At 37.9% G+C, this 22,643-nt stretch overlaps 1 protein-coding gene across 2 annotated transcripts; it reads left to right on the forward strand.

Moving 5' to 3' along the window:
- The first annotated feature begins 8,208 nt into the window (after window positions 1-8,208).
- On the forward strand, window positions 8,209-11,691 carry LOC103082317 (arylamine N-acetyltransferase 1). 2 transcript variants are annotated; one of them, XM_007456978.1, is made up of 2 exons: window positions 8,209-8,251; window positions 10,734-11,691. In XM_007456978.1, exon 2 carries the CDS (start codon window positions 10,742-10,744, stop codon window positions 11,612-11,614), a length of 873 nt encoding a protein of 290 aa, XP_007457040.1. In that variant the 5' UTR covers window positions 8,209-8,251; window positions 10,734-10,741; the 3' UTR covers window positions 11,615-11,691. The 2 variants fall into 2 exon arrangements, with proteins under 2 accessions (XP_007457040.1, XP_007457039.1); XM_007456977.1 differs by lacking the exon at window positions 8,209-8,251 and having other exon boundaries at window positions 10,692-11,691.
- Window positions 11,692-22,643: the final 10,952 nt, after the last annotated feature.

Consider the following 22,643-nt stretch of genomic DNA (forward strand, 5'->3'; position numbering starts at 1 on the left):
TGCTTGGTAGTCGTCACAATACCTGCCTGACTCTGAGAGCTTTAGCTCAGAGGCCTGGCTGAGCTACAGGCCTTCAGTACATAAAGTCCTGTTGTCCAATGGCCTCTGAGCAGGGCTAGCCTAGCAGCTCCCTTTCCAGCCAGAAATCAAGCAGATGCCCACCTGCCCTGGGGTCAGAGTGGGTTGTAATGTCAATCCAGTGGGATGCCATATCCTTCACTGAGACAGAGAAAAGGAAAAAGAAGGAAAAGTATAGGAAATAAAACACAAACGCCACACACACACACACACACACACACACACACACAAAGAAAAGCCACTCACTAGCACTCCTTAAGGCTCTTTTATTCAGTCATGCCAGAAGTTCAGGAAGTAGGTATAGAAGATTTCGTCTCAGTCCATAACTCTACTTGTGGTGGCAGCCTCTCAGGGGTGAACTACCTCTGGATCAACCTGTTTTTAATTCTTCTATTTTAGGCTTTTGCTTACAACTTTATTTGGGGAACAAATAAGGGTTTCTTTAGTTGAAAAATAAAAAATAAAATAATAAAAATGAAATAAGATAAGATAAAATAAAATAGAAAAACACTGCTATACATGAAAGTGGTAGAGACCCTAGACTGGGAGCTGGACAATGAGTTCTTCATATTGACCTGCTCTCCAGGGCTACATCAAAAAGGTAATTTGTAACTGAAGTACCATGTCACTTAGGGATAAATCAAAGCAGCCAGTTGACTATTGAACATTGACCATTCAACAAAATAACAAGCATTCATTTGGTGACAGAAGAAGTCTCTTTTGCCTGACTTTCAAGGCCCTCTGGAAGTTTCCTCATCCCTTACATCTTACCTTTCACACAGCTCTCCAAAATGACCACTGATATGACTTGTCAGGTTCCCCAGATTTAGACGCTGAGGCCAGGACCGTGTGCAAGTGGCTTATGATGTGCTCCTGGGAGAATTCCAGTGTCAGCTTGAATGTGAATTATAACTCAGTCTTTCCAGACTCAAGGCAAGGCAGCTGAGTTTTCAGAACATCTCACCAGTAAGTCACTGATGCAGGGCTGCCCTGGCAGTACATGAAGTCCCTGACACTTCCAATTTTCACAGAGGAAGGCAAAGCAGCTCCAGGAACCCCCAAGAAGTCTTCCAAAGAGTCCACAATGCAGCTCCTTGAACACAAGGACACAGAAGCCATGCTAGTCAGAGGCACAGAAAAGTGGTCAAAGACATCTAAAGGTTTCTGGGTGGCTTAAAGACAGCATTCTCCCCACATTAGCCTCAGTCCTGAATCCTCACCAATGCCATGTGGCCTCTCAAGGTACCCTGAGCATGCTCTGTTCTTTACCCTCTGTACCTGAGGCAGAAATCTATAGGTCTGATGGCTTCCATTACGTTACATTTTTAAAATGTTTTTAAACTACTTTAGCTAAATTCTCATAACATTTCTACTCTTTGTTCTATATTAAAAGGAAACAATTCCTTATATATAGTTCTGTATCCACCTTTGATTTCTTTCTTGAATATAGTTTACAGGTGAGATGTCTGGCTCTAGTGGAGCTTGGACTCCTCAATCTTTCCAGTGAATACAAGGGAAGATGACTGATGACAAGAGATACTTTAATGGCTGATCTTCTGTATATCGGTGGTTCTTCTTCCTTTCCAGTGACACCATACATTAAGAACACTGCATTATTTTTCTACCCCAATATCCCCAATTATACTTTACACATAAAGGAAGACCATGTACTACCATTACATATTGGTCTTTGCTATGTTTGGTAATTCTTGTAGTAGCAATCAGGGACATAGTACATGATTCACCCCTCCTAACTGATCCTAGGGCAACTAATCATCTGACTGGTTCCTTCTGAGCCCCCTTGGGCTGGCTTCCACAACCTCCAGGCTCAGAACCCATCAGTGTTGCTGTCATTTCCTGTGGTTGCACTTGCTACACCCTCCCCTATGCAACTCAGATGCCCACTTTACTCTTCAGTCCTTTCCCTTCTGTTTTGTGATTTTTAAGTACTTTTCACAACTCATGTAACACTAAACTATCTTTTTGTTTTCAAAGGAAGTCACAGTATACATTTTACTATCTCTTCTATTATTTCTAGAGTTCAGTCCAGGAGAAAGGAATTTCTGAGACTTCTGAATTAAAACGGAACATCAACTTGCTTCCATTTGCTTAGAAATGTTTTAAGTGCCTTTCTGGGAGTTCTCAGTAGATGCTCTAAGTGTGTTCTTTATATATCCCGTGAGTCTTCTCTAATATTAATAATGAAGCTGAAAGGAAAGGATATATCTGCAGAGAAATGCTATATATCAAGAAATAAGTCTAGTTGTGTTTTCAGTTAGCTATTTTCCTGGCAACTTTTTTCTAAGTTTTGCTAGTATTTCACTGTGAATCACAACTTTAGTCATAGCAATTCCTTTTGTTTAATCACAGAATACTCAAGTAATATTTGGTTACTCTTTCTGATTTACTTCACTCTGTATGACAGACTCTACGTCTATCCACATCTCTACAAATGACCCAATTTTGTTCCTTTCTATGGCTGAGTAATATTCCATTGTATATATGTACCACATCTTTTTTTTTTTTTTTTGCGGTACACGGGCTTCTCACTGCTGTGGCCTCCCCCGTTGCGGAGCACAGGCTCTGGATGTGCAGGCTCAGCGGCCATGGCTCAAGGGCCCAGCCACTCCACGGCATGCGGGATCCTCCCGGACCGGGACACGAACCTGTGTCCCCCGCATTGGCAGGCGGACTCCCAACCACTGTGCCACCAGGGAAGCCCCGTGTACCACATCTTTACCCCTTCGTCTGTCAATGGACATTTAGGTTAATTCCATCTCCTGGCTATGGTAAATAATGCTGCAATAAACATTGAGGTGCTTGTGTCTTTTGAAGTATGGTTTTCTCAGGGCATATGCCCAGTAGTGGGACTGCGGGGTCATATGGTAGTTTATTTTTAGTTTTTTAAGGAACCTCCATACTGTTCTCCATAGTGGCTGTATCAATTTACATTCGTACCAACAGTGCAAGAGTGTTCCTTTTCTCCACACCTTCTCCAGCATTTATTGTTTATAGAGTCTTTTGATGATGGCCATTCTGATGACTGTGAGGTGATAGCTCATTGTAGTTTTGATCAGCATTTCTCTAAAAATTATTGAGCATCTTTTCATGTGCCTCTTGGCCATCTGTATGTCTTATTTGGAGAAATGTCTACTTAGGTCTTCTGCTCATTTTTTGACTGGGTTTTTTCTTTTTTTTTGGATATTGAGGTACATGAGCCCTTTGTATATTTTGGAGATTAATCCCATGTCAGTTGCTTCATTTGCAAATATTTTCTCCCATTCAGAGGGCTGTCTTTTTTTATCTCATTTATGGTTTTCTTTGCTGTGCAAAAGGTTTTTAATTTAATTAGGTCCCATTTGTGGGTTTTTTTAAACATCTTTATTGGAGTATAATTGCTTTACAATGGTGTGTTAGTTTCTGCTGTATAACAAAGTGAATCAGTTATACATATACATATGGTCCCATATCTCTTCCCTCTTGCATCTTCCTCCCTCTCATCCTCCCTATCCCACCCCTCTAGGTGGTCACAAAGCACAAAGCTGATCTCCCTGTACTATGTGGCTGCTTCCCACTAGCTATCTATTTTACGTTTGGTAGTGTATATGTCCATGCCACTCTCTCATTGTGTCACAGCTTACCCTTCCCCCTCCCCATATTTCCATTACTCTAGGAGGTGGGTCAAAATGGATCTTACTGTGATTTATGTCATAGAGTGTTCTGCCTATATTTTCCTCTAAGAGTTTTATACTTTCTGACTTTATATGCAGGTCTTTAATCCATTTTTAGTTTATTTCTGTGTATGGTGTTAGGGAGTGTTCTAATTTCATTCTTCTACATGTAGCTGTCCAGTTTTCCCAGTACCACTTATTGAAGAGGCTGTCTTTTCTCCATTGTATATTCTTGCCTCTTTTATCATAGACCATAGGTGCATGAGTATATCTCTGGGCTTGCTATCCTGTTCCATTAATCTATATTTCTGTTTGTGTGCCAGTACCATACTGTATTGATTACTGTAGCTTTGTAGTATAGTCTGAAGTCCAGGAGCCTGATTCCTCTAGCTCCATTTTTCTCTCTCAAGGTTGCTTTGACTATTCAGAGTCTTTTTTGTTTCCATACAAATTGTAAAATAGTTTGTTCTAATTCTGTGGAAAATGGCATTGGTAATTTGATAGGGATTGCATTAAATCTGTAGACTGCTATGGGTGTTATAGTCATTTTCACAATATTGGTTCCTTCAATCCAAGAACATGGTATATCTCTCCATCTGTTTTTGTCATCTTTAATTTCTTTCACCAGTATCTTACAGTTTTCTGAGTACAGGTTTTTGCCTCCTTAGCTAGGTTTATTCCTAGGTATTTTATTCTTTTGGTTGCAATGGTAAATGGGATTGTTTCCTTAATTTCTCTTTCTGATCTCTCATTGTTAGTGTATAGGTATGCAAGATAGTTCTGTGTATTAATTTTGTACCCTGAAACTTTACTAAATAGCTCTAGAAGATTTCTGGTGGCATCTTTAGGATTTTCTATGTGTAGTAGAATGCCATCTGCAAACTGTGAGCATTTTACTTCTTTTTCCAATTTGTATTCCTTTTATTTCTTTTCTTCTATGATTCTCATGGCTAGGACTTCCAAAACTATGTTGAATAATAGTGGCGAGAGTGGACACTCTTGTCTTGTCCCTGATCTTAGAGGAAATGCTTTCAGTTTTTCACCATTGAGAATAATGTTTGCTGTGGCTTTGTCATATATGGCCTTTATTATGTTGAGGTAGTTTCCCTGTATGCTCACTTTCTGGAGAGTTTTTATCATAAATGAGTGTTGAATTTTGTCAAAAGCTTTTTCAGCATCTATTGAAATGATCATATGTTTTTTATTCTTCAAGTTGTTAATATGGTGTGATTCGTGTATATTGAAGAATCCTTGCATCCCTCAGGTAAATCCCACTTGATCGTGGTGTATGATGCTTTTAATGTGTTGTTGGATTTGGTTTGCTAATATTGAGGATTTTTGTGTCTATATTCATCAGTAATATTTGTCTGTAGGCTTTTTGTGATATCTTTGTCTGGTACTGGTGTCAGGGTGATGGTGGGCTCGTAGAATGAGTTTGGAATTATTCCACCCTCTGCAATATTTTTGGAAGAGTTTGAGAAGGATGGGTGTTAGCTCTTCTCTAAATGTTTGATAGAATCCTCCTGTGAAGCCTTCTGGTTCTGGACCTTTGCTTGTTGGAAGATTTTTAGTCACAGTTTCAATTTCTTTACTTGTGATTGGTCTGTTCATATTTTCTATTTCTTCTGGTTCAGTCTTGGAAGGTTGTAGTTTTCTAAGAATTTGTCCATTTCTTCCAGGCTGTCCATTTTATTGGCATATAATTGCTTGTAGTAGTCTCTTCCAATCCTTTGTATTTCTGTGGTGTCAGTTGTAACTTCTTTCATTCCTAATTTTGTTGATTTGAGTCTTCTCTCTTTTTTTTTGAGTCTGGCTAAAGGTTTATCACTTTTGTTTATCTTCTCAAAGAGCCAGCTTTTAGTTTTACTGACCGTTGCTATTGTTTTTTTTGTGACACTAAGAAAGAATTAGGTTTTTAATTCCCACAAAACACCTTTCAGCATGCTTAGCTTTCTGATAACACCGTCACCTGCACCAGTTTTGTTTTGGGGGTTTGTTTTTGTTGTTGTTTGTTTTTAGATCTAAAGAACATGAAAATCCTTTTTTGACAAGGCTTAGAAAGCTGACACTATCTCTTTTTTCCTCCCTCTATATGAAGGATGTATTTAAATGAATGTTGGTTAGTAAGACATTTGTCAGCTATGGGTACTGGGTGCTTAACTGTCTAATGTTACCATTTGAATGTTGTATATGATTGTAAGGCTTATGTGACTAAAGATTTTTATTTTTATTTTTCATGAGCAAAATTCATATGATATTGTATAGACATGTTTTGTAGTGAACTATAGTAGCAATAATTTCTGTACATGATCTAGGATTTATTCCAGCATTTCTTTTCCTTTTTTTTTTAAACAAAATATTTTATTTAAATTAAAAAATGATGGAAATAGAAAAGTCTACATAAAGATTTTAGAAGGAGAACTTACAGGACACAAATTTTGATTCATTAGATGAGACACTTGGATGTGATTCCAAAAGCTTTTATTGAGCATTGCCAAATTTGTAAGCTTCATAGGGATGGACATTATATTTATAAATTCCCTTCTATAAGGGTTACTGTAGATGTGAAATTCTTGACCTTAATATCATCTTTGAAAATATTAAATTGAAAATTCTGTTAACTTATATTTTAAGAATAGGCATATTGTATTACTGCAAGAGATTTGATATTCAGCAGAGTGCAAAGTTCTTTCAAATGCACATGTCTGTTTTTCTAATTTCATTTTGTTTTAAAGCACTTTTTAAGTGTAGTTTTCTCATTTAGTAAATGTCTAATTGAAGAAAAGAGAAAGACAATAGAAATACATAGCTTATCACCATTAACTTTTGGGTGGGATTCTTTGTACCATGTCACCTCAGGCCATGTCATCTTACCAATAGTAATGCACCACTGTTAAAATTAGTGTCCATACTAGATTAGAACTCTGGTAACAGGGGACAGAAATTTTTTTCTACATAGGATTTTACAAAATACAGACTTTGGGGGGGGGGGGTGCTCACCTTACCAGAGAGTCAAGAGTTAGCTTAATCCTCACCAGTGTCATGTGCCCTCTCAAGGTACACTGAACATGCTCTGTTCTTTACCCTCTGTACCTGAGGCAGAGGTCAATAGGTCTAATGGCTTTCACTTAAGTCACACTTTTTAAATGTTTTAAAATTACTTCAGCCATTAATCTCATAACTTTTCTACTCTATCCCATAATAAAAGGAGTCAATTCTGCCTTTCTCTTCCTTAGTTTTTCATTTTGATTTACATCTTCGCAGGCTGATGGAGAGGTAACACTATTAGAATATATACGTATATATATATATTTTTTTATTATTCTTTTTGAGTTTTATCTTTTCCTTCAGAAATACCAATTATCTTTATATTGGATTGTCTTTGACTGGTTTTATGTCTATTAACTTCTCTCTAACTCTTAAATGGCTTTATCTCTTCATTAAAACCATTATTAAGTTTTTCTTCTACATAAGTCATTTGATATTATGCTATATATATTCCCCTATTGTTCATAATTACTTATATATTATCTTTGTTGTTATTCTTAATTAGTTTCCTAAGTTATAAATAGTTCTTTTGATAATACTGTGTTATTTTATCACCTCATTTTTTTGGCTTTTTGGTATGAGTCCATTTTAAATGTTCTATCTCTTCAAGTACCTGTGAAGAATATCTTTCCATTGTTCAGTTTATGTTTCTTCTTGAGCTGGTTGTCATTTCCCCCTATCTTTTGTGTATTATGTCCTTTTCTTCTGATCCCCTTCTCATAGTATATTTACATTCTGTTTTTTCATCATATTCATGCATGTATAGTTCTGTCTCCATCTTTTATTTGTTTCTTGAATGGAATGTGACCGGTGAGATGTCTGGCTGGAGTGGACCTTGGACTCTGCAATCTTTCCAGTGGAGATGAGGGAAGATGACTGAAGACAAGAGATATTTTGATGGCTGGTCTTCTGCATATGGATGGTTCTTCGTCCTTTCTGGTGACACCATACACTAATAATATCGCCTTATTTTTCTGCCCCAACATCCCCGATTATACTTTACACCTAAAGGAAGACAGGTGCTACCATTACATACTTGTCTTTTCTGTGTTTGGTAAATCTTGTAGTAGCAATCAGGGACCTGAGACAGGGTTCACGCCTCCTTGCTGATCGTATGACAAATATTCATCTGGTCTGTTGTGTCTGAGCCCCCCCTGGTGGCTTCCACAGTCTCCAGGCTTAGAACCCACCCGTTTTGCTCTCATCTCCCATCATTGTACATTCACTTCTCTTCTCTATGCAACCCAAATGGCCATTTTACTCCTTCTGTTTTGTGATTTTAAAATACTCTTCATATTCATGTCCTAATGAGAACTACTGTCCTTGTTTTCAAGGAAGAATATGATATATTTAAAACTTTTTTCTTTTATTTCTACAGTGTGTACTAGGAAGAAGAACTATCCAAGTCTTCTGAATTAAAACTGAGACTCAATCTACATTGAACTTCCTCAGAAAGATATGCTTTTCTGAGACATCTCAGCTGGCTCCCTAAGTGTGTTCACTCTCCCTCCTTTTATTCTTTTCTTATATTTATGATCAAGGAAAATGAAATGGTATATCAGTGCACATCTAAATTACAAGTCAATATATAAACTTTGCAGTGTTTTCACCCAGGTTTATCCTGACAACTACTTTCTAGTGCCTCCATATTTCACCTTCTATCATAACTTCAGTAGTACAAAATCTCTTATATTTAGTCATGGAATATGCAGATATAATTTGGTTATAACATGTTGCTTGCATCCAGACCCTGGCTTCTTCTCAGTGAACTTGAAGTTACTAAATTCTAAAGTAACATAATATTTTCTAAACATCTTTATTGGAGTATAATTGCTTTACATTGTTGTGTTAGTTTCTGCTGTATAACAAAGTGAATCAACTGTATGTACACATATATCCCCATATCCCCTCCAGAAGGAACAAAGAAAAATCTTTAAAATCAAAAGATAGCTTTAAAAAGTATATATTAATTTCCAAATAAAAAGATGTTGGTTAACCCAGAAATGAAATGGCCAAGCAGGTCCAAATCATATTTCTTTTGTTCCACATCACTTTCCCTCCTTACCCAGCACTGATTCTGGATACAGGAGCAGAAGAGGGTCTGTGGTGGTCTGGCTAAGTACCAGTTGTTCTCTCAGTGTCTGAGTCCTAGAGTTTTGGCTTGTGCTGATGCATGTAAAGATGAGAAGAAATGAAATAAGCTTAAGAGATTTGGAGGAGATCAGATTGCAGACATCAAGAACAGAAAAAGTTGAAACACTAACAAAATGGGAAGAATAACTGATCAAAAAAGAGAATTAGGTGAATCTGAAAGAAATGACATTAAGAAGGACAACAGGAATACATAACATCACCGTTAACCTAGGGGCAGGGCCTTTTGTAGCCTCTCACCTCAGACCATGTCATCTTATCAATGGTAATGCACCACTGTTACAATCAGTGTTCACACTGGATTATGACTCTGGTATCAGGGGACAGAAACATTTCCTATATGAGATTTTACAAAATAAGGACTTTTTTTTTTCCTGGTTCACCTTACCATAAAGTCAAGATATAGCTTAAAACTTGATTGTTGTCTTTTCTCATCTTTCCTTTTCCTCCTTTTCATTCCTCAACTCAATAAATTCTTTGTTGATAATATTCTTCAGCAAGTTCTCCTAGTAGATTTGAGCAAATATCCTACCAGATTCTGGCCCTGCAGTAGAGGCATCTGCTTAGGTTTCAGCAAAAGTTCCTCAACAGAGTCTCATTGAACTGACTTGGACCTCATACCATCCACGAGCAAAACACTGGTCTTAGAGAAAATGTGCTTTGAATTGCGCCTACCTTGGTCATATGTCTATTCATTCAGCTCAGTATGTACAGCTCACTCTCCATACAAGCCAGACATAACAATTTGATGATGGTGCATTTTGCCCAAACTGCATCCTTCCCCTACTGCCCTTCTCACAGTGATTACTCATCTCCGAGTAAAAGACAAAAGGTCAGATCTCATCTCAATCCATGCTTCCACTTACTCCCTCTGCTCCCTTCATCCTGTTTTCCTTGAATATTCTTTGGAGACTCAAGGCAGGTTCCAGTTTAGGGCTTTTTTTTTTTTTTTTAACCCTCTGGTGCTTCTTCCTAAATTGTCCACCTCCCACATTTGTGGACATGGCTCATTCTCTCACATCCTTAAAATCATAGTGAAGCTTCCTCTGCCCATCTTATTGGAAACTGAAGCTCTCTCTGTGCACATCTTATCTACCTTATTTGCTTTATTTTCCCCAGAACACTTATCACTATCTAAGAAATTGTATGTTTTTTAAATTTATTTAATTCACGGTGTCATACCAGACCCCACTAAATTGTAAAATTCTTTAAGATAAGCAACCACTAGGTCAGTAACCTATACATAATAGATTTTCAGTAAACTATTTATTGAATAAATCAATAAATCAGTTTGTGAATGAATATGAATCTTTGAGTGGGGAAATTTCTGTAAGGTTCAGCTGAAGAGGATATTGAGTTGGTCAAGTACCATGAATGAAAGTACTATATTATAATTCTCCTGTTTGTATTGTTTGTATTGTATTCTTTACTGTTTGTAAACTCTATTTTAATTGATAGCAACTTTTACCTCTCCTTATTCATCACCAAGAAAACCACATGTAAGCTATCATTTTACTCATCACTTCATCTGGATTTCCAACTTCTCATGCTCAAAACATGGAAGAAGTGATAATACTTTTCTTTCAGTGTTACTCGCATCATTAACTGAACTTATGCATGTGAAAGCCATTAATACACTAAAAGCACACCCACAAAAAGACTTATAATTACAGATATTTATAACCATTGTTTGTGTTTACATGTTTAAAATACATTTGTTACCATTAGGCTAATCAAAGAAATTCAAGTACAAAAGTAATATTTTTGTTTTGATTTCCTTGCCTTAAGGAATCATGAACATTGAAGCATATTTTGAAAGAATTGGTTATAAGCACTATAGGAACAAACTGGACTTGGAAACATTAACTGACATTCTTCAGCACCAGATCCGAGCCATTCCCTTTGAGAACCTTAACATCCATTGTGGGGAAGCCATGGAATTGGGCTTAGAGGCCACTTTTGATCAAATTGTGAGGAGGAACCGAGGTGGGTGGTGTCTCCAAGTCAATCATCTTCTGTACTGGGCTCTGACCACAATTGGTTTTGAGACCATGATATTGGGAGGGTATGTATACAACACTTCAGCAAACAAATATAGCAATGCCATGATTCACCTCCTGCTGACGGTGACCATTGATGGCAAGAACTACATAGCTGATGCTGGATTTGGACGCTCTTACCAGATGTGGCAGCCTCTAGAGTTAATTTCTGGGAAGGATCAGCCCCAGGTGCCTTGCACCTTCTGCTTGACAGAAGAGAGAGGAATTTGGTACCTAGACCAAATCAGAAGAGAGCAGTATATCCCAAACCAAGAATTTCTTAATTCTGAGCTCCTGGAAAAGAATAAATATCGGAAAATCTACTCTTTTACTCTTGAACCTCGAACAATTGAAGACTTTGAGTCTGTGAATATATACCTTCAGGAATCTCCAGCATCTGTCTTTACAAGCAAGTCATTTTGTTCCTTGCAGACCCCAGAAGGTGTTCACTGTTTAGTGGGCTTCACCCTCACCTACAGGAGATTCAATTATAAGGACAATACAGATTTGGTGGAGTTTAACACACTGAATGAAGAAGAAGTAAAAGAAAATCTAAAAAAAATATTTAATATTTCCTTGGAGAAAAAGCTTGTCCCCAAACATGGTGATAAATTTTTTACCATATAGAGTAAACAGTAAAAATGGTCTCAGTATTACTTCTGGTGCTGTAACTTTTTATTATAAAACAATTGAAACGTCTATAAAAGTAGAGAGAATGAAATAATAAACCTGCATTTGTTTATCACTCAGTTTATCAGCTATAAACTAGAGGCCTATCATATTTTCTCAATGCTCCCACATTATATTGAAGAAAATGCTAGATAACAAATCATTTCACCTTTAAAAATGTCAGCATATATAATTAGGTAACATTTAAAAAAAATAACCATATACCTTTTCAAAAATAATAATAGCAAAGATGTTTTAATGATGGCCTACGGCTTTCTTGAGGAAAAAGTGATTTATGCTAGAAAACTTTCCACATTGGTTAATGTTGAATTCATAAAACATGTTTACCTATAATTCAGTAACTAAAACCTTGAGGGAAACTTTTTAATTAAATTCTACCAGTGTATATCCAATGTCATATTTGTGCAGAAATACCACATGTATAATGGGATTATAATTCAACCAAAAAGAAAGAGAAAAAGACATTGCTTCCAAATAACCTAATATTTCTCAAGACAAGGTGTAAACCAATACTTGTTAGCATGTGATCAAGTACCAAGAGAGGGACACAACTAATAATTTCTTACATGGCTCTTTTTGTAACCACAGTTCTTCAAGTACCATTTTTCTTAATATGGGAACACTACTATTTATCATTTTCAAATTTTGGAACTCAGTATTTTTGCTTAAAAGTAATAAGTACTGCAAATTTAAAAATACTTATTATCTAAAAACTTCATATTGGAAAAGTATGTTTAAACATGTTGGCCAATACAATATCAGTCATAAAATTTTTGTTTGGCAGAGTTAGGTTATTATGGGGTTTTTTTTTTTTTTTCCCTGCAGTAGTCTTCCTTGAATCCTCTTTCTTGTCTCCCAGTTCTATTCTTTTACTTCCTTTTACACTTTGTTGTAAGAGAAAGAGTATGTGCTTCAAAGTGTACAGTTCCGAGGGGCTTCCCTGGTGGCGCAGTGGTTGAGAGTACGCCTGCCAATGCAGGGGACACGGGGTAGAGCCCTGGTCCAGGAAGATCCCACATACCGCGGAGCAACTAAGCCCGTGTGCCACAACTACTGAGCCTGTGCTCTTGAGCCCGTGAGCCACAACTGCTGAAGCCCATGAGCCACAGCTACTGAAGCCCGCACTCCTAGAGCCTGTGCTCCGCAGCAAGAGAAGGCACTGCAATGAGAAAAAAAAAAAAAAAAAAATTGGCCCAAAGTGTACAGTTCCGACTTCAAATCCTGTGGACACCAGGTGAATTAACTGATGAATCTGTGGCTCCCATTCCTCAGGGATAAAATGGGGACAATACCTATATGAATAAGTGCCAAACATAAAGCACCATCTTCCTTCCCTCTCATTGGCATTGTTCAGCTCTGCTGCTCTCTTGCATCATGGTTAGGTCGTATATGGTACTGTTGGACAGACAGGATTTTCTCACATTCTGAAAATACAATGCCAAGGGAGGAGATGTAGGCAAGAGATACATTCCAGATCAAAATGTGGTTCAAGAGAGGACCTTCAAGATGGCAGAGAACTCAAATATGGAGGTCACCTCCCCACAAATACATCAAAAATATATCTATATGTGGAACAACTCCTACAGAACACCTATTGAACACTGACAGAAGATCTCAGACTTCCCAAAAGGCAAGGAAATCCCCACATACCTGGCCATGTGGCTGACAGGGACTTGGTGTTCCAGAAGGATGTCAGGCCTGAGCCTCTGAGGTGGGAGAGCCAAGTTCAGGACGTTGGACCAGCAGAGACAACCCAGCCATACGTAATATCAATCACTGAGAGTTCCCCAAAGATCTCCGTCTCAACACTAAGAAACAGCTCCACTCAATGACCAGCAAGCTCCAGTGCTGGACACCCCATGACAAACAATCAGCAAGGAGCACAAACACATCCATTAGCAGAGAGACTGCCTAAAATCATAAGAAGTTCACAGACACCCCAAAACACACCACCAGACATAGTCCTGCCCACTAGAAAGACAAGATGCAGCCTCATCCACCAAAACACAGGCACCAGTCCCCTCAAATGGGAAACCTACACAACCCACTGAACCAACCTTACCCACTGGGGGCAGACAAAGAAACAACAGGAGCTACAAACCTGCAGTCTGCACAAGGAATACACAGTAAGTTAAGCAAAATGAGAAGACAGAGAAATAAGCAGCAGATGAAAGAGCAAGGTAAAAACCCACCAGACCAAACAAATGGAGAGGAAATAGGAAGTCTACCTGAAAAAGAATTCAGAGTAATGACAGTAAAGTTGACCCAAAATCTTGGAAACAGAATGCAGAAAACACAAGAAACGTTTAACAAGGGCCTAGAAGAACTAAAGAGCAAACAAACAATGATGAACAACACAATAAATGAAATGAAAAATCCTCTAGAAGGAATCAATAGCAGGATAAATGAAAATCTTCTAGAAGGAATCAATAGCAGGATAAATGAAGCAGAAGAACGGATAAGTGACTTGGAAGATAAAATAGTGGAAATAACTACCACAGAGCAGAATAAAGTAAAATGAATGAAAAAAATTGAGGACAGTATCAGAGACCTCATTATCAGGGACAACATTAAACGCCAAAAAATTCGGATTTTAGGGGTCCCAGAAGAAGAAGAGAAACAGAAAGGGGTTAAGAAAATTTTTGAAGAGATTATAGCTGAAAACTTCCCTAATATGAGAAAGGAAATAGTTAATCAAGTCCAGGAAGCACAGAGTCCCTTACAGGATAAATCCAAGGAGAAACACACCAAGACACATATTAATCAAACTATCTAAAATTAAATAAAAAGAAAACATATTAAAAGCAGCAAGGGGAAAACAACAAATAACACACAAGTGAATGCCCATAAGGTTAACAGCTGATCTTACAGCAGAAACGCTGCAAGCCGGAAGAGATTGGCAGGACATGTTTAAAGTGATGAAGGAGAAGAACCTACAACCAAGGTTACTCTAACCGCAAGGATCTCATTCAGATTTGATGGAGAAATTAAAACCTTTATAGACAAGCAAAAGCTGAGAGAGTTCAGTGCCAAAAAAACAGCTTTACAACAAATGCTAAAGGAACTTCTCTAGGCAAGAAACACAAGAGAAGGAAAAGACCTACAATAAAAACCCAAAGCAATTAAGAAAATGGGAATAGGATCATGCATATTGATAATTACCTTAAATGTAAATGGATTAAATGCTCCCACCAAAAGACACAGACTGGCTGAATGGATACAAAAACAAGATGCATATATATGCTGTCTACAAGAGACGCACTTCAGACCTAGGGACACATACAGACTGAAAGTGAGGGGATGGAAAAAGATATTTCATGCAAATTGAAATCAAAAGAAAGATGGAGTAGCAATTCTCATATCAGACAAAATAGACTTTAAAATAAAGACTATAACAAGAGACAAAGAAGGACACTACATAATGATCAAGGGATCAATCCAAGAAAAATATATAACAATTGTATATATTTATGCACCTAACATAGGAGCACCTCAATGCATAAGGCAAATGCTAAGAGCTATAAAAGGGGAAATCGACAGTAGCAAAATAATAGTAGGGGACTTTAACACCCCACTGTCAACAATGGACAGATCAATGAAAATAAAATTAAATAAGGAAACACAAGCTTTAAATGACACATTAAACGAGATGGACTTAATTGGTATTTATAGGGCATTTCATCAAGAAACAACGGAATACATTTTCTTCTGATGTGCTCATGGAACATTCTCCAGGGTAGATCATAACTTGTGTCACAAATCAAGCCTTGGTAAACTTAAGAAAATTGAAATTGTATCAAGTATTTTTTATGACCACAATGCTATGAGACTAGATATCAATTACAGGAAAAAAACTGTAAAAAATATAAACACATGGAGGTTAAATAATAAGCTACTAAATAACCAAGAGATTACTGAAGAAATCAAAGTGGAAATCAAAAAATACCTAGAAACAAATGACAATGGAGACACAACGACTCAAAATCTATGGGATGCAGAAAAAGCAGTTCTAAGAGGGAAGTTTATACCAATACAATCCTACCTCCAGGAGCAAGAAAAATCTCAAATAAACAGCCTAAACTTACACCTAAAGCAACTAGAGAAATAAGAAAAATAGTACCCAAAGTGAGCAGAAGGAAAGAAATCATAAAGATCAGATCAGAAATAAATGAAAAAGAAATTAAGGAAACAATAGCAAAGATCAGTAAAACTAAAAGTTGGTTCTTTGAGAAGATAAACAAAATTGATCAACCATTAGCCAAACTCATCAAGAAAAAAAGGGAGAAGACTGAAATCAACAGAATTAGAAATGAAAAAGGAGAAGTAACAACTGACACAGCAGAAATACAAAGGATCATGAGAGATTACTACAAGCAACTCTATGCCAATAAAATGGACAACCTGGAAGAAATGGACAAATTCTTAGAAAGGTATAAACTTCACAGACTGAACAGGAAGGAAGAGAAAATATAAGCAGATCAATCACAAGCACTGAAATTGAAACTGCAATTAAAAATTTGCAGTAAACAAAGGCCCAGGTACAGATGGATTCACAGACAAATTCTATCAAACATTTAGAGAAGAGATAACACCTATCCTTCTCAAACTCTTCCAAAATATAACAGAGGGAGGAACACTCCCAAACTCATTCTACGAGGCCAAAATCACCCTGATACCAAAAGCAAACAAAGATGTGACAAAAAAAGAAAACTACGGCCAATATCACTGGTGAACATAAATGCAAAAATCCTCAACAAAATACTATCAAACAGAATCCAGCCACACATTAAAAAAGATCAAACACCATGATCAAGTGGGGTTTATCCCAGGAATGAAAGGATTCTTCAATATACGTAAATCAATCAATGTGATACACCATATTAACAAATTGAAGGAGAAAAACCATATGATCATCTCAATAGATGCAGAAATATCTTTTGACAAAATTCAACACCTATTTATGATAAAAAATCTCCAGAAAGTAAGCATAGAGGGAACCTACTCAACATAATAAAGTCCATATATGACAAACCCACAGCCAACATCATTCTCAATGGTGAGAAACTGAAAACATTTCCACTAAGATCAGGAAGAAGACAAGGTTGCCCACTCTCACCAGTCTTATTCAACATAGTTTTGGAAGTTTTAGCCACAGCAAGCAGAGAAGAAAAGGAATCCAAATCGGAAAAGAAGTAAATCTGTCACTGTTTACAGATGACATGATACTATACATAGGGAATCCTAAAGATGCTACCAGAAAACTACTAGAGCTAATCAATGAATTTGGTAAAGTAGCAGGATACAAAATTAATGCACAGAAGTCTGTTGCATACCTATACACTAATGGTGAAAAATCTGAAAGAGAAACTAAGGAAACACTCCATTTACCATTGCAACAAAAAGAATAAAATATCTAGGAATAAGACTACCTAAAGAGACAAAAGATCTGTATGCAGAAAACTATAAGACACTGGTGAAAGAAATTAAAGATGATACAAAAAGATGAGGAGATATACCATGCTCTTGGATTGGAAGAATCAACATTGTGAAAATGACTCTACTACCCAAAGTAATCTACAGATTCAATGCAATCCCAATCAAACTACCAATGGCATTTTTCACAGAACTAGAACAAAAACTTTTACAATTTGTATGGAAAAACAAAAGACCCTGAACAGCCAAAGAAAATTTGTGAAAGAAAAACGGAGCTGGATGAATTAGTCTCCCTGACTTCAGACTATATTACTACAGTAATCAAGACAGTATGGTACTGGCACAAAAACAGAAATATAGTGCAATGGAACAGGATAGAAAGCTGAGAGATAAACCCACGTACATATGGTCACCTCTTTGATAAAGGAGGCAAGAGTATACAATGGAGAAAAGACACCCTCTTCCATAAGTGGTGCTGGGAAAACTGGACAGGTACGTGTAAAAGAATGAAATTAGAACTCCCCTTAACACCATACACAAAAATAAACTCCAAATGGATTAAAGACCTAAATGTAAGACCAGACACTATTAAACTCTTAGAGGAAAACATAGGCAGAATACTCTATGACATAATTCACAGCAAGATACTTTTTGACCCACCTCCTAGAGAAATGGAAATAAAGACAAAAATAAACAAATGGGACCTAATTAAACTGAAAAGCTTTTGCACAGAAAACCATAAACAAGACAAAAAGACAACTCTCAGAATGGGAGAAAATATTTGCAAATGAAGCAACTGACAAAGGATTAATCTCCAAAATTTACAAGCAGCTCATGCAGCTCAATACCAAAAAAAAAAAAAAAACCGAATCCAAAAATGGGCAGAAGACCTAAATAGACATTTCTCCAAATAAGATATACAGATTGCCAACAAACCCATGAAAGAATGCTCCACATCCTTAATCATTAGAGAAATGCAAATCAAAACTACAATGAGATATCATCTCACACCAGTCAGAATGGCCATTATCAAAAAACCTACAAACAATAAATGCTGGAGAGGGTGTGGACAAAAGGGAACTCTCTTGCACTGTTGGTGGGAATGTAAATTGATACAGTCACTATGGAGAACAGTATGGAGGGTCCTTAAAAATCTAAAAATAGATCTACCATACGACCCAGCAATCCCACTCCTGGGCATATACCCTGAGAAAGCCATAATTCAAAAAGAGTCATGTAACACAATGTTCATTGCAGCTCTATTTACAATAGCCAGAACATGGAAGCACCCTAAGTGTCCATTGACAGATGAATGGATAAAGAAGATGTGGCACATATACACAATGGCATATTACTCAGCCATAAAAAGAAACGAAATTGAGTTATTTGTAGTGAGGTGCATGGACCTAGAGTCAGTCATACAGAGTGAAATTAGGAAGAGAAAAACAAATACCATATGCTAACACATATATATGGGATCCAAAAAAAAAAAAAGGTCCTGAAGAACCTCGGGGCTGGATGGGAATAAAGATGCAGACCTAGTATAGAATGGACTTGAGGACAAGGGGAGGGAGAAGGGTAAGCTGGGACAAAGTGAGAGATTGACATGGATATATGTACACTACCAAATGTAAAACTGAAAGCTAGTGGGAAGCAGCCGCATCACACAGGGAGATCAGCTCAGTGCTTTTTGACCACCTAGAGGGGTGGGATATGGTGGGTGGGAGGGAAGGAGATGCAAGAGGGAAGAGATATGAGCATATATGTATATGTATAGCTGATTCACTTTGTTATAAAGCAGAATCTTACACACCATTGTAAAGCAATTATACTTCAATAATGATGTTAAGAAAAAGTGATGTTAAAAAATTATTAATTAATTAATTAATTAAATACTGCTGTAGCTGCTCCCCAATTTAAAAAAACATTTGGCTCAAGGAAAAAATGCAGTTTGTACAAATGAGTCAAAGTCATATTGTATAATGAGTATCCTGAAATCCAATGCAGTTTTTTTTCCTTAAGTACAACTATGACATGGGGTGGGGGGGAGTCGGGGAAAGGCCAAAATATGTTGAAGGAGACTTAGAGATATAAAATTTATCTTCCAGATTGAACAGATGTGCCTTTCTGTGCAATGTTAACATCTCTCCAGTGAAAATTAAATGAGTGGTCTCTATGGTTTAATGATTATTGACCCTGATACTAATGCTGCTTAACAAATTGCCCTGAAACTCAGTGGTTTATTTTTTTATTTTTTTATTTTTGCGGTACGCGGGCCTGTCACTGACGTGGCCTCTCCCGTTGCGGAGCACAGGCTCCGGACACGCAGGCCCAGCGGCCATGGCTCAGGGGCACAGCCGCTCCGCGGCATGCGGGATCTTCCCGGACCAGCGCACAAACTAGTGTCCCCTGCATCGGCAGGCAGACTCCCAACCACTGCGCCACCAGTAAAGCCCAAACTCAGTGGTTTAAAACAACCATTTTATTTTGCTCACAAGGCCTCTGGGTCTGTACTTTAAGAAGGTCACAGAGGAATGGTTCTTTTCTGCTGTCCAACGTCCAGTCTCAGCTGAGAGAACTCCAGTGGCTCACGGTTATTTGATGGCTATGTGCTAGAAGCGTATTCACTGGCATTGTGTTGCTGAGCTGGGCCTACAAAAGGAGAACATACATGTGGCCTCTCCAAGTGGTCTGGGCTTCCTCACAGCATGGTGGCCTCAGGGCAGTCATAGTTCTAAACTGTGACTCAGAATGCTATGTTGAGGGTTCTAGCTTATAAGTTGGAAACTAAAGCACCTTTTAAAAAATTATTGTTTTCAGGTGAAGTGAAATTTGTGTACAATCACAATGTTGTGCAACCATCACCTCCATCTAATTTCACAATATTTTCATTACCCCCAAATAAAACACCAAACCCATTGAGCTGTTTAAATCACCTGTCATGACCTAGCATCAAAGTCACATAGTATCATTTTTGCCACATTCTGTTGGTTATAAGTAACTCACAAGCCCGCTGGATTAAAGGGGCAAGAACTAGGCTTCACTTCTTGATGTAGAAATGGAAAGGTATGGAAGATATTCTTATGGCCATCTTTGGAAAATATAATCTGACACAGTTAACCCTCTGGTTGCAAAAATTTACATTAAAGTCCCCTCCCATTTTGGCATTAGGTTCAAACTTGAAATCCAGGATCTTGTCATCAGATGACTTTTTTTTTTTTTTTTTTGCGGTACGCGGGCCTCTCACTGTTGTGGCCTCTCCCGTTGTGGAGCACAGGTTCCGGACGTGCAGGCTCAGTGGCCATGGCTCATGGGCCCAGCCACTCCGCGGCATGTGGGATCTTCCCAGACGGGGGCACGAACCCGCGTACCCTGCATCGGCAGGCGGAGTCTCAACCACTGCGCCACCAGGGAAGGTGCAGATAAGGCTCCTCAGGTGCAGTTTTGTGAGTACATCTCTTTGAGTATCATTCTTGATCAGAGCACTTGTAAACCGTTGTGACAAATTACCTTTCCCCACATACCCCACACAAAACAGTGAAACAAGTGAAAAATGATCACTGTGGACAGTTCCATTCAGAGCAGGGTAAACAAGGAATACACAACAGATCCCAGTCCATAATAGGTGTGAAATCCAAGGGGCCCATGTGGCCAGTTCCTTGATTAGGGCTCAGTCTTATTTCCTGTGAGTTTTTTCATTATTCTTGACCTTATTCTCTAGGCTTTTGGATTCACCACATGTCTCTGCCATAATTTTCATAATGGCTAAAATTGACAAAAACCTTATTTTCTTATAAGGAGATTACAGCCCCATGGGAGCTAATAAACCTCTATCTAAGGATTTTTCCCCCAGGGTGAGGGCAGTTTTGTCCACAGCCCTCCCAAGAAACAGCAAGACACCCTAGACTCAAGTGACGTGTGATGACTTGAAGGATGAGTATGAGTTTATGCAATTAAATATGCAGGAATTCATTAATATGATGGGACAATGTTTCTGAGAAAGTGGTGTCCTCAGTTTGGGTACCCTGAAAACAGCTGTCTTCAACTTGTGACCATAACAGTGAGGTCAACTTAGAAGGAGGGGCTGGAATGAAAGAATGTGAGGTAAGAAAAGAAGAATACTGGGGAGCATTGGGGTTAGATGTAGCAGTTTAAGACTCAGAGACTTGTTTATTTGGGAGGTGATACCAATAAACAGGAGAGGGAACAAGGAAACTTAGGACATGCATGAAACTTAGGACATGCATGAAAAGTCAGTAAGAGGGTTCATTAAGTTTGTTGCCGTGGGCAACATGACCTAAGTGCCACTAGGACTTACAAAAGTGCATATATAAATGCCTTCCAGCATTTTCCACCAAAGAAAAAGTGGTAGGAGCATTTGTCCACTTGTTCCCATCTCCCATTGGTTGAGAGTTCTCCCAAAGGAGTTACATGAGAGTGGGCTTCTGTTGGCATCCATGGAGAAGTCCGGTGGCAAGAAGCCAGAACATCTGGTATACGCATGAGTCAGGACACTGTCAGCAGTAAGCCATCAGATGCCCACATGACTGGACTAGTGACTCGGCCAAAACAGATGGTAGTGTAGGGTTGAGGGATAAAGACAGGCTGGGTATGGAGGCAGGATCCCCCAAATCTCCCTGAATTATCAGAGCAGCCAAGCTGGGATTAGTATTCAAGCTTGGGACAAATGTTTAACCCTTTTTTTCATGATTTGTAAACACTAGACATAAATGTAAATAAGAAAGAAGAAAACACACAGAGAACCTATGGAGCAGAAGAAAAGCTGTCATTTTTTTTTAACATCTTTATTGGAGTATAACTGCTTTACAATGGTGTGTTATTTCCTGCTTTATAATCAGTGAATCAGATACATATATCCCCATATGTCTAAGCTGTCATTCTAATAGTAGAAAGGCAAACTGCTAAACAGGATCCTAGAAAGAACTATTTTATCTTCCATGTCTTTAAGAAACAGTGAGTCCATATGGTGTTTTGGTAATCTCTAAGAATATCCAGCAGCTTTCTCTGTCAATAATTGTGGGGAATTTTTTCTGGATATTTTTCAGAATAATTGTGATAGTTATAGTTTCATCATTAGCACTAAACTTTCACTCTATTAAGTCACTGAGATTTAGGGCTATTTGTTATGGCAGCACACTCTAGCCTACCCTGACAAGTGCTTTAAAATAAATCAGCACCACGTGGAGCAGCAATAAATGGGTATGCTTTTTTTGTCTCTTCTTCCTTGACAAATGGTCTAACTCCTTTAGATTATTTTATTATTTTCCCAGATGTTAGTCATCTTCTATGACTAGCACCACATGTATTGCCAAATTACATGAAAAGAGAGATTCTCAACTGCTTTAAGCACAAAAATTTGGAAGAGGATAAAATGCCTAAAGATATATATTTTTTTACACAAAAATATGTATGAGGAACTTTTGAGGTCAGAATCATGTTGCACGATGAGCAAAGCCTCTCTTCCAGGAGGTTCAGTAAATACACACAGGTCCACATATGACTGGAGAACTGT

This window comes from Lipotes vexillifer, unplaced genomic scaffold (assembly GCF_000442215.2).
Source record: "Lipotes vexillifer unplaced genomic scaffold, Lipotes_vexillifer_v1.1 scaffold1853, whole genome shotgun sequence".
Lineage (NCBI taxonomy): Eukaryota > Metazoa > Chordata > Mammalia > Artiodactyla > Lipotidae > Lipotes > Lipotes vexillifer.